At 41.4% G+C, this 13,579-nt stretch overlaps 1 protein-coding gene across 1 annotated transcript in view; it reads right to left on the minus strand.

Annotated features, from left to right (window-relative positions):
• The window catches only part of AFF3 (ALF transcription elongation factor 3), a 335,141-nt gene that overhangs the window by 131,799 nt on the left and 189,763 nt on the right, over window positions 1–13,579 (minus strand). The window contains exon 5 of the mRNA XM_066577159.1: window positions 12,438–12,489. Coding sequence (XP_066433256.1) covers window positions 12,438–12,489 — 52 coding nt within the window. The remainder of the gene's footprint in view (window positions 1–12,437; window positions 12,490–13,579) is intronic.

The raw sequence follows: 13,579 nt of genomic DNA on the forward strand, positions 1-13,579 counted from the left end.
GGCAGCAAGCACTGACTGGAGCATTAGCCACTGATGCCTTCACGAAAAAATTAATGACCTACAGTAGTCAAAAGACATGCACAGAATGCATCGTCTCCACCCAAAAAAAAATAATTATATATATATATATATATATATATATATACACACACTGTATATACATATATAAAATAATGTATTTATATATATTCTGTAAGACAACTTTTATGACACAGAGGGCTTAGATACAGTAGATTCTAAATAATGCAGTCGCCATATAATAGATTCCAGCTCTATACACTGCACTGCGCAGTGATTACAGTGCAGTTACCTCCAGTAATTACAGGTGAAGTCTTCTCTGAGAGGTGATGTCCCTTTTTCCTTTCCTTCTCTTTCTGGGCCAACACCAAGATGAAGGCTCCTTCCCTTCTTCAGTTATGACTCATTTTGCACTGCACCCCATCCTGCCTCTACCCTCAATGAACCTATCTTCACCCTCCATTATACTGATGCTCTCCTCTATTGCCTCCACTTTGTAACACTGCTTCCCTCTGTGGCTCTCTGCACAGTAATAGGGCTTTCTTCTGTGGTCCCCCACTTAGTAATAGTGCTCTCTCCTGTGGCTCCCACTTAACGATAGTGCTCTGCCCTGTAGCCCCCACTTAGCAACAGTGCTTTCCTGTGTGGCCCCCACTAAGTAGTAGTGCTCTGCCTTGTAGCTTCCACATAGTAATAGATTTCCCCTTGTAAATAATTTATTTACTACTTACTGCCAGGACCTCTCTCTTACTTCCAGGACCTCTCTCTCACTGCCTGGACCTTGCACACTGTAAAGTTGACTATTTCCCCCGATCCTGGCAACTATGAAAGCAAGAGCTGGGGAGGAGTCAACTTCACAGCTTATGCTTTGCAGAGAGCAAGGTCCTGGCAGTGAGAAAAAGGTCCTGGCAGTGAGTAGTAAAAGTGAATTTAATGCAGGTAAGGGATTAGGAGATACCCGGCCATAAAAACTCAATACTTTTAACAAGCAATTAATATTACTGGTAAAATTGTTACTGGCATTGACCTTCAGATGTGTTTACTAGCTGGCCCAGTTGTTTACAGATAGCGTGGAAACCCTAATTGCAGAGGGTTAGAAGTTATTGCATTAGAAGTTATTGTTTTCTCATTCCTTGTCAGAAAGAGAAGTTGGTTTTAGGGAGGTGGTGGTGACAGGTTCTCATTATGACAGTTCTGGCTGCACAACAAATTTGCAATACACATCTACAGTCAAAAAGAGGATTTGCATTTTTTTGTTTTGTACACAGTAAACTTTAGGAAGGTGAAAAGGGGGTGTGGCTTGCCCATGGCAGGATAGAAGGCGAACCCGCTGAGCTCACGAACACCCCAGCAGCACATCTGAATTTCCTACCTAACAGTGGGACACAGAAAGTAAGTCATGACAGAGGGAGATATGGGCTCCATCACACACTTCTGTGTTGCTCACACGCCGCAGCTATATCCAGCGCTGCCTTCCAAGATGGCGCCACAGCCTACTCCATGCTCTCCTGCTGACACAAATAAGAGCTTCCCTGTGGGTCCAGCCTCTCCTTCCTCCTCACCAAGCAATTCAGATGGCAGGACAGAAGCTGTTTGGGGCACTGCTTCCTCTCCTCCTGCTGATGTGGTAAGTAAAAGCTTCCATACCCTCACCATCCATGACACAAACACGTACCAAACAGTGGTCCTCTTCCACTACTAGTAGCACACTGCCATGTTCATCCAGACAGGATATCTACTGCTCCTCCTGCCACAGTTGATGATGATGTTGACTGGGATTGGAGGACCCACCTAAAAGCTCTCCCAAGCTAGAAAGGGACAGCCTATTTAACCATTTAGACAGCACTCAAAAATCACGGCATTAGAAAACTGCAGGCCCCATTGGAATCAATGGGAGCATTCTACCGCAATTACTGATAACTGTGGTAAAAAGTGCATGTGTGAGAGTGGCCTTAGAAGTGGAATTTAATTTTGCTTCTATTAATGAATACCGATCAGTTTCTCATTCGGCCATGATTAACTTTTATATGCATCCTGTTGCAGCAGGCCTGGTGAATACTATATTATGCCTGCCCTGCCTAACATAATATAACATTAACAATACTATTTTGTAAGACAAAGGTTCTAGCTATACCCTTTCTGCCTGCAGGTAACTTTGTCACACCACATTGCATTATCTACATTTCTGACCTGCTTTCTGTCATAAGGGGCGATGATATGATATTCTAGAACGATAGTCATGTTGTCTGGTTAATTAAGCTTTACTGCTTTAGCTTTATCATTTTTCCCACTCATTTTAGAGGTGTATTTTTGAAGCTGGTGCTAGTAGGAGGGTGAAGGTTTCCTCTCTCCCCCTTAGGAGCTATAGTGCTGTTGTAGACATGAGTCGTATGTTAGTAGTTGGTACTGGTTGCTCTACTTCCAACATCTGTATTTGTTTTTCTCTATTTGCTCTTCTATTACTTTTCTCTTTACTATTTCTTTACTTTCTTGTCTTTGGTGCTCCCCTGGTGGAGTCCTGACTATTCTCACATATACATGCTTACCTAAAGAGTGATGGCTCCATTAACTCTGTGTAGCTATAACGTTACAGGCCTTCATAAACCTGAAAAATGCAGTCAGATTCAATAGAGGCTTCATAGAAAAAGAATAATGATAGCATTGTTCCAGGAAACTCATCCTGTAGCCTCAAAAAAAACCAAATATACTAATAAATACCACACAACGTGGTTTCATAGTTCTCATCCAAACCGTAAAGCTTCTGGGATTTCAATAGTGTTCCATAAATCTTTATAACTTACTTTGATAACGTCTGATGCTGACACTACCGGGATATATATTTTCCTAATTATGCTTTTTTCAGGTTGTGTATACACGATTGCTAACCTTTATTTTCCCAGTCAGGATCAGTTCCCCTTTGGGGTTCATACTCTTCAGGAACTAGCTTGTTTCACAGATGGTTACAGGATCATTTTGGGTGGAGATTTCAACATTTTGTTTAATCCTTACAGGAATACGCCTAGGGGCAGGTTTTTTAGTCTCCTATTCCGCAATTCGATGGCTAATGAGGGTTCTTTACGGGGAATCTTTACACGCAGCACGGACCTTCCCATCGCATGGATATCCTATCTTTTGCAGGTGTATTTTGCGCCTGTAAAAAACGGACATGTGAACACACCATAGGAAACCAATGGTTCTATCAAACGCGCCTTTTTTGCATATAGGCGCGCGCAAAAAAACGCTTGCCTGACTTTTCCCTTACAGTGGAAAACTTTAAAATGTATAGTTCAAGGCATGTTTATATCTCAGGGCACAAGACAGAAAAAACAAAGCACCACTGAGATGACGTCTGAGCTTCATACATTAGGGCTAAGACAAGCCTTTGACAATGTACAAGTTTTAGACTTGCTAAGGGCTGCAATATCCTCACTCCAACACCAAATTTTAACGCTCCTCAACCAAAAATCGCTTTGTCTCAGAGATAAGTTAACCCCTTAAGGACATGGCTTATTTCAGCCCAAAGGATGCTACAATTTTTGGAGGATTTTCATCTCCACTTTTCGAAAGCCATAACTTTTTTATTTTTTCCATTGACATGGCCGTGTGAGGGCTTGTTTTTTTGCATGGAGAACTGTTTCTATAGTTATGATTTTTGAGTGCATATAATGTATTGTAAAACTTTCACTATATATTTTTTCTTTTAGAGTAGAGAGAGAGAACATATCAATTCTGCCATAAGTGTTTTTTACAGATTTAATAGAGATGAGCGAGCGTACTCGGTAAGGACAGATATTCGAGCGAGTATCATCCTTACTGAGTACCTGCCTGCTCGCCCGCAAAGATTCGGGTGCTGGCGGGGATGGGGGAGAACAGGAGGGAGATCTCTCTCTCCCACCCACCCCCCACCCCCGCTCCCTCTTGCTCACTCCCGCAACACAGCGCTCACCCCCGCTGGCACCCGAATCTTTGCGGGTGAGCAGGAAGGTACTTGGTAAGGATGATACTCGCTCGAGTATCTGTCCTTACCGAGTACACTCGCTCGTTAATCATGCACTATAAATTACATGATACATTTTTTCTGTGGACTAGTAGGATTATGACAGTACCAAAGTTATTATAATTTTTTTTTAGGTTTTTTTATTTTGCACAATAAAACCCTTTTTTGGTAATTATTATTTTTTCTATATCGTTGCATTAAAAGTCCCATAACTTTTCATTTATTTTTCCATAGATGGAGCTCTGTGTGGGATTATTTTTTGTGTGACGAGCTGTAGTTTTTATTGGTACATTTTTTTGGGTACATACGGCTTTTTTGCTCACTTTTATCGCGTTTTTTGGGAAGGTAAAATCTACAAAATAAGTTTTTTTTGTTTTTTTTTTACAACTTTTTCATGCAGGATAAATAGTGTGTTCAATCTATTGTACAGGTTGTTACAGATACAATGATACTAAATATGAAGGATTTTAAAAATGTCTTCTTTTTTAGTAAAAAAAAATAGGGAAAGTGCGCAAAAAAGTATTTTTTTTTTTACATTTTGTATATCACTGTAGGGAACTTGAACCATAACAGCTACGATCACTATGAAAATCATAGGCAATAGCAAGCCTGGATACCAGGATCTGGCATTCTGTTGCCATGGCAACCCATCAGTCCTCGGGGGGCTTAAAGGCAGGCTATCAGTCACAGTCGATTCCCACTGTGGGATGATGTGGGCTCTGGTTGTGTTAAGTACCTCACAGCCAGGACCTAAACCTACGTCCTGTAGTGTTAAGTGGTAACAGGCCAGATATTATGAATATAGGAAAAGATGTGGGAGGTAGCTGGCCATAGCACTACACCCTTGTATACCTGAATCCCATATTCTCTCTATTAATTTTCTCACTAAGGCCTTAGTCACACGGGCATTTTTTCGCGCGATTTGCGGATCGCATGACGGATGCGCATCCGCAAATCGCGTGACCGGGGCCCAAAAATCGCCCGAAAAATCTGCTCCTAGCCGCGTTTCATTAGAAACGGGCCGGAGCTGTCCAGCGCATTGAAAGCAATGCGGCTCCATTGAAAGCAATGCGCTGCGGGCGAACGCGGGATGAATTGTCGGGAAGGGCTTAAATATATAAGCCCTTCCCTGCAATTCATCCATTGGGTGGGTGTGAAGGGGGTGTGAGTCAGACCTGCCCCTGATTGGCTCAGCGCTGAGCCAATCAGAGGCAGGTCTGACTCAGACCCACTGCAGGCCGGCCGCGCTGAACTCCGTCTGCCGGGACAAGGTGAGTATATATATATTTTTTTTTTTACACATTTCTGGATGAATTGCAGGGAAGGGCTTATATATTTTAGCCCTTCCCGACAATTCATCCCGCGATCGCCGGCAGCCCATTGCTTTCAATGAAGCCGGCTGTATTGCCGGCTCCATTGAATTCAATGGGCAAACATCGCTCTTCTCTGCCACAGCTGTTACAGCTGTGGCAGAGAAGAATGATTTGTCTTCTATATGTTCTCAATGGGGTCGGCGCTGCTGCCGCCGGCCCCATTGAGCGCATATAGAGAAGAGAACAGGAATCGCAGATAGGTGCGATCTGCGATTTCTGTTCTATAATTTATCGGACGAGCGCATAAAAAGCGCTCATGTGTCCGATACCATTGCAAAGCAATGGTTTTAAAAAATCGCCGGACGCATGCGCATGTGCAAATCGCGTGAAAAAACGCCCGTCTGACTAAGGCCTAAGGGAATGGTTCATTCTCCTCGGGAGATGTTGGAGGAATTTTGTTCCTACTATATAATATTCATAAACATCATGAGACTCCATTGTAAAGTGATATTAGGAATTATTTAGAGGTCACTGCTACTAGTTATTCCTACTAGCACTGTACATGCTCAGAATCAGGATCTTTCTCCTAATGAATTTGGTCTGGTTGCACAGGAGCTGAAGGTGGGGAAGAATCCAGGACCTGATGTTTACACTCAGTTTCTATAAGCTGCGTAGTGAACTAATATCCAGCCCTTTACTTCGGGCTTTTTATGCAAATTTTCCTGGCTGCCCTTTTTTCCCCTCAGTCCTTACAGGTTCATATCACTGTTATCCCTAAGCCAGGAAAAGATCTTTCAACCTGCAGCAGTTTTCATCCCATTTCATTAATTGATATGGATGTCAAGTTATTTTCAAAAATGATACCTTGTAGATTGACTCACACACAAAGAAAAAGTAGGATTTGACATGTAGGACATGAGACCCAGGACAATACCATAAAAACCCTATCTTTAAACACCCAGACTCTAAGGATCGGTGACCCTCTTTGCCTCTCAGCTGTTGACACTGAAAAAGCATTTGAAAGAGTGTACTGGGGGTTCCTGGAGGAAACTTAGAAAAATAGACCTGAAGCCACGAATGTTGGCCTGGATCAAAGTCCTTTATTGTTAGCCCTCAGCAAAAGTAAGGGTGAATGGCTCCTTATCAATCTCCGTTTTGGTCATGAATCAAACGAAACAGGGATGTTTCCTTTTCTCATAATTGTAAACATTGGTCATTGAATCATTAGCCAACACCATTAGGAAAAGTAATTCTATCATGAGTATAAAAATAAGGGACATAGAGCACAAGTTGTCACTATTCGTGGTTGACTTGTTGATCTATGTCCCCTCTGCCTGAGTTAGTCTCCCAGTCATTTTTCAGGAATTCAATAGATTGCTATTGTCTTAGTTTGGCTGGGTTAATGCCCTGAAGATGGACATCCTGCCTTATACAAAACACCGTGTAAGACGACAACGGATGTTACACCAGAGATTGCCCTTCTCTCCATGCTCCCGGGCTCTATTTCTCAAATCAAGAAGGGTCTCCTGAGACATTCTTTTATGGCTGCAAAACAGATAATCTCTAGGCTTTGGAGATCAGTTACTCATCCATCTAAGGTGTTATGGGTTGAGGTCTTGGACTCGTTAAAATATATGGAAGAGCTAAGATCTTCAAATGACAATGCCACTTCTAACTTTTACTCCACTTCAGCTTCATGACTAGACTTTAGGGATTCACCTGCTTTTTCAACCTGGCTATCTAACAGTACCTTTCCATCCTGAATTATACCATTGGATACACCATGAAAATTTATCTCTTTCTAACTTTCTCTTTTCCTCGCAACTTTACTTATCTATTTTTGTTTACTCGTTTTATGTTGGTTAATTATACCATTATCTCTCTATCATTTCCTTAATCTTATATGCTGCATATTCTCTTTTTGGTTGTACAAAGGATTACTCCTCTTCAATTCTTATATTGCATATTGCTTTTGAAATTTTGTGATATGACATTCCGAATTAACGCTTCTTGAACTATAAAGAAGGTGAAAAGATATACCTGATAGTGACGAAAGAGAAAAACAGTCACTGTCGAAAAAACAAATATCCAAGATATTGTTAATCAAACATGTCTAATTACCCCCTTCTATATCTGATACAACCCTCACATAAGGTACTTACACTGTTATTCTTTACATAACGCTGATATACCGTACGATGCCGCCCAGAAAATGACTTCTCATCGATCTTTCTAGCACTCAAAAGAAAGCTGCTCAGATTTGAATGTTTTGCAACGCACAAATCTTGCTCAATTGAAGACTGCCTTACTTATAGAATTTTTATCTTTTTGTCTCTCAAAACACTACAGCCAGATATGAGCAAAAATGCAATTGGCAAATAAGGAGCATTGCTTTTTTGTGGCATTTTTCTTCACTTTTGATACATTTTTTGAGTCCATTTAAAGAAAAAAGCTATAAAAGTAATGTCTATAAAAAATACCACAAAAAAGCTAGCAAGAAATGCATACAATTCATTGCATTTTTTTTACAGACTCCTAAAAAATGCCATAAAAGAAACACGCGTGAAAGAAGCCTAAGGCCCCCTGTCCACGGGCGAGGCAGAATATTGCTAGCGCTATTCTGCCACCGGGGAACAGGGGAGAGAAGTGATAGTTCTGATAGATAGGCTCACTGCGGAGAATTACGGCATATCTCCCGTATACAATATATAAATTAAACACATGTACATTTCAAATAAATCAGCGTAAAGTCATTGGGGGAAATTTGCTGACATCGCTTTACAGAAAAAGGTGTGGGCATTGCCACCCAAGCCCACAAAATTTGTGCGTGATTTATGAAAGAAACCAGTGTAAATAATACAAAAAATCAACTCCAGCTTACAGATAGAACAGATTTCTTTTTACGTGCATGGATGGCCCTGTGATACGCCTAATATACAAAGGAGTGTGCGCCTTTAAGGAAACCTAGTTAAGGAAACAGCAACATTTAGCCTCCTAAAGTCAACACTGCTTTATAGTGTGGATAAATGTTTTCTAACCATGTTGCTATAGGTAGAATATATTAAAGGTTTTTATGGGACATTGCTGGGCGAGAAAACCCAGTGACATCCCTTAAACCTGTTGTGGGCTTCCAATGTAGAAGCTCCCGGCAGGTGTATGAGACATCATCATTGAAGACCCTTTCAGACCTTCTATTGGCTGCAGCAGTCAACAACCCACATGACTGCTGCAGCGCTAGTAAGCAGAAGACTGGAACAAAGCAACTTGAAGTGGACCTGAAAGTCCATGATTCCCACCTCGACGAGCTGGAGCAGCAACTCCAGAGTTTGGAGGATAACTGAGATCACCTGCAGGCACAATTGCAAGATTTCTTGGAGAAAAACAAGCATCTTTGGGACAAGGTGAATGATCTTGAGAATAGATCCCACCACAACACCTTGCAAATCCTTGGGATCCTGAAGTGTCCTTCAGAGCCCATCAAAGGTGCATAGAAGCTTCCCTCTGCTGCTTTTATGGTAGTCTATGTGTGAAGGCTGGTTTCCACGGGCCGAGAATCACTCAAAGATTGCTCAAACGACAGTTTGAGTGACAGCTTTGAGCGATCATTTTGCATAAAAATTTATTGGCATTTAAGTAGCTACTCAACTACTTAAATACCAATTAGGTATGCAAATAAAGCCTTCACTGAACTCAGCTAACAGCCCAAGGCTATTATCTGTGCTCAGATCCTTTGTTCTTCATGGGGAAACAATGGTATCAGCACTCCCCGTGGAGAACTACTGATAAAAGTGAGCAACAATTTTTATGTTGGATTGAATTTAAGGATCAGCCAGCAGTGTCGGAAAAGCAGATGATGGGCGCACATTTACATGCACCGATTATCGCTAAAACGATCGCCGATTAGCGATTTTTTTTAGCGATCATCGGCTAGTGTAAATAGGCCTTTACTGACGTTGAAAGACTGTTTCCATTTAGGATTGAGCGGAGTGGTGCACTTTTTCTTTCTTGGGTATTTATAACTGTATCGATTAGTTCTTGTACAGCTACAGAGGGTCCATCTCTTTCTTTTCTTTCTTAGTTTCCTTCTTTTCTTCATTTTCTCCCTTCTTTTCTTCCTCCTTTCCCTCCCTTTTTTTGGTTTTCTTTCTTGCTGTTTGTGATTGTGTCATTTTCGCTTGCGGTATTCTGCTTGCGAAGCCCGTCACGGCCGTGGGCATTAGGCATTAGTCTTGCTTTATGTTTGGGGTTTCAACATACCACAAAAACTATTGCAAATTTTTTAAGGGTTGCACAGAGTGAAGGCCCAAATTCCATTGCTTCAGGAGACCCATTTTCGAACCGTGCATAACCATAGATTGAGCTCTAGATGCTATAATACCTGGGTGCATAGTCTGAATCCAGATTCTAAATCCAAAGGCACATCTATGGCATTTCACGGGTCCTTATCTTAAAATCTGATTGATACATTATTCTGTCCGGAGTGTAAATTTATATTTGTTAAGCTGAAGCATCATGTGAAAACTTACACTGTGGGCAACATTTTTCAACCAAATACTGATCAAGGTAGGAAGCTAAAAGATATTTTTTTGAAGGTTTTGTGAAACAGGTCCTACTAATTGGGGGTAGGGAAGGGGTGGGAATTTAACATGATTCTAGATACCTTACTAAATCATCACCTGGTGGATGTCTGGAAAATTCTGCACCCATGCATGAAAGATTACATGTATTTTTCACCAGTGCATGACACGTATAGCAGAATAGACATGTTTTTTATTTCACAATATGCCCTAAAGTTTTATTCACAATAGGTGTAGCCCTGTGGTCGGATCATTTCCCGCTTTTTCTTCATTTGGATCTGCTGGGAATGGAAGCTAGGGAATGGTCTTGGTGGCTTAACGAGTCTCCCTTTATAAGGGAGACATTATTAAGGATATCTCTAATGTTATTGTGGATCATACGATAGATAGGACTCCTCTTCTTCTACAGTGTGAAGAGCTGAAATGTGTAATCCAGGGTACATTAATTAGGCACAAGGCCCAACTGGAAAAAAGGGAAGGCCTTTTAAAATTTAGAACCTTTCTGCAGAGTTGGAGAAACTGGAGGGGGCTTATAACCATTCTCTTGTCTAAGGGGTGTTAGTTACTCTCATCATGGTCAGGGAGTGATTCACCAGACAGCAAGACTGCTTTCAGTGCTTACTATATGAAAATGCTAATAAATGTGATCGCGTCTTGGCATGCTTGCTCCATCCACAGAACACAAATACATATATCCCATTTCTTCGGATTCGCAAGTAATAGAAGTACATAACCCTTTCAAATAGCTGATCTCTTTAAGGATTATTAGAATTCTTTGTAGAACTTAAAGGGCCAATATGCCGACCTTTCAGACTCCAACCTAGATTTGAAGATAAATGATTATATTCAGGACAAGGCTCTCCCTATGATTTCAACAGCGACAAGGGACGAGTTGGAACTAGATGTTTCTTACTATGGCATAAGTCCTCCTATCGAAAGCTCAGGCATGTCAGATGGGGAGACATTTTCCTTTGACACCCTAAAGACTCAGGGAGACCATCTTGACCTTTCATGGCTTGAATACCAACAATGATACCCTTTTGTATTGAACATATTCTCCCGTTCGATGAGTGATACACCTTCAAACTGGTAGAATGTGGAGACTATTGTATATGTACAGCTTGCTGCTCCAATTGACTAATTTCGATAGGGCTTCCTTTTTCTGTAAATGGAAAGGTGAGCTGGGGATTACTTTTGACCAAGATGACATCCTGAAAATGTGTTTCCTCGCATACTATCTCCTCATCTTCCCAGGTCATGGAGATAAATTATAAATTCCTGGTCAGATGGTAGTATTGTCCAGTAGATGTGCATCGCATACACCCGAACATTACAGAGACCTGTTGGAGATATGGCATAGAAAAGGAGCACTATGATCCGCATATGGTGGAGTTGTCCATCAATAAAGCTATTTTGGGATCAGGTACTGGGTCTTTATAATGCATATGCAGGGTCACAAATCTCTAACAGTCCTTAACTCACCTTTCTTTCTATGTTGCCCAGCTTGGTGGCAAAAATGAAAAAGGGTATCCTGAGAAACATTCCCTCTCCTTCCCCCTCATAGGAGTATTGTTTTCATTTTTATATTATAATTAGGTCAGAATGTGCCAGGAGTTATATGTTGGGCGTATTGAGGCAGGGGAATGCTTTGTCCAAATTCATGATAAATTTTGTTCAGATTAGTAACTTAACCTTCATCTGCAACATATGAAGATATTTAAGTTTATAATATTATCCCAGTAAATAGGTTTTTGGACTTCATATTTATAGTGGATGAGGTTTGTTTAATTGATGTAATGTAAGAATCAAGAGATGTGATCCAATCCTTACTATGCGAAAAATACGTTACTTGATGTAATTATGACCTGTATTACGTGTCTTTTGTAATACTATATGGTACTCCGTTTTATATCCTGACAAATCAGTAAAGAAAGATTGTATATTAAAAAAAAACTTTTCATGATTTTTTTTGTCCCACAAGTGTGTGTTGCCTCAAGGCATATGTGTTCTAAGTTTTATATGCAAAGTGTGACCCCCCAAAAATATCAAATGATAGACTCCCTGGCAGTGGAACCTGTTAGCGGACTGTTCCCTGATTTGCTGCTTTCTGGCCTACTTGCTGCCCAGCATCATCTCCTGGTTGGTTCCATCTGCTTGCAGCAGACATATATATTCCGCCAAGTGAAATCTCAAGGCTTCTGCACAGCACCCCTATCTGGGTTGATTATGCTCCACTTCATCTTCCTCTCGAATGATCGCTGAGCTCAATATTTGTGAAATCACCATAATATTATCCAACTATTACTTCCCTCATCTTCTAGGAACTGTGATGAGAGAAATGTAATTCATTCTACAAACATTGTGATATAACGATTACAATAATTTAAAGCAAGTTTATATACATGTGTCTGCTCAATAGTCAGCGAGATAGAGCTATAGATCAGCTCTGTAGCCATATACTTTCCATAATATAAGATTACATACTTTAAAGCAATAAATGCAAATAAGATAAAATATAGAAATAGCACTTACGATATTTGTGCAGTGCAGTGCTTTGGACTTCTGATCTTCAAATCACCATGCTCTTTGAAAAATATATGAGGAAAAAATAGTTAATAAAAGCAAAAAAGAGATTAAGAAGACCCTCCAAGCCTGCAGAAACACAGATGGCTTCACTGCTACTCTATCTAAAAGATTACACCTGCTTTGATTGATCAGTGTTGTCCACATGAGTAGCACTAGCCAGTTAGATCAGCATGTAGTGTCTAAGGCCTCATGTCCACGGGCAAAAGAAGAATTAAAATCCGCAGCGGATTTTAACTCTCCTCCCGCCCGCTGATCTGCATCCCATAGGGATGCATTGACCACCCGCGGGTAGATAAATACCCGCGGATGGTCAATAAAAGTGAATTTAAAAAAAATGGAGCATGAAAAAATCCAGACCATGCTCCATTTTCGTGTGGGTCTCCCGCGGGGACGGCTCCCGCAGGCTTCTATTGAAGCCTATGGAAGCCGTCCGGATCCGCGGGAGACCTAAAATAAGAATAACTTACCCGCAGCGGGCCGGGCATGTCTTCTCTTCCTCACGGCCGGATCTTTCTTGCTTTGGCTCGGCGGACGTGCCCGGCGCATGCGCGCGGCACGCCGCCGACGTGCCGAGTTCATCCGCCGGCCGAAGAAAGAAGATCCGGCCATGAGGAAGAGAAGAGGTGCCCGGCCCGCTGCGGGTGAGTTAATACTTTTAAATTCTTATTTTAAGCGCTCATGTCCGCGGGGCAGGAGGGACCCGCTACGGATTCTATATGTAGAATCCGTAGCAGGCCTGATTTTCCCCATGGACATGAGGCCTTAGACTACCAATGCATGCTATTGCACAGTGTGCATACAACAGTCAAAGAAGTAGTGCTGCCATCTTTATTTCTCCAGGCCAGGAGGGGCAGTTTAAAGAGGTTTTCCAATTTTTTTTTAAACTGCAGGCAATCATGAAAAATAATAAAAGAACCTATATTCTGTGTAAAAACTGACCAATACATGCAACTACTGTACACCGCTGAGGCCTGTGATTTGCTGCAATTTGGTTAATAAGTATATGGAGTGCGACTGGCTGCAACTTATAAATAGAGCCCGTTGAGAAGAACAGGCAATGCTGTGCTGCAGAGCTTTGTTTTTTTAAT

This window comes from Eleutherodactylus coqui, chromosome 1, assembly GCF_035609145.1.
Source record: "Eleutherodactylus coqui strain aEleCoq1 chromosome 1, aEleCoq1.hap1, whole genome shotgun sequence".
Classification (NCBI taxonomy): Eukaryota; Metazoa; Chordata; class Amphibia; order Anura; family Eleutherodactylidae; genus Eleutherodactylus; species Eleutherodactylus coqui.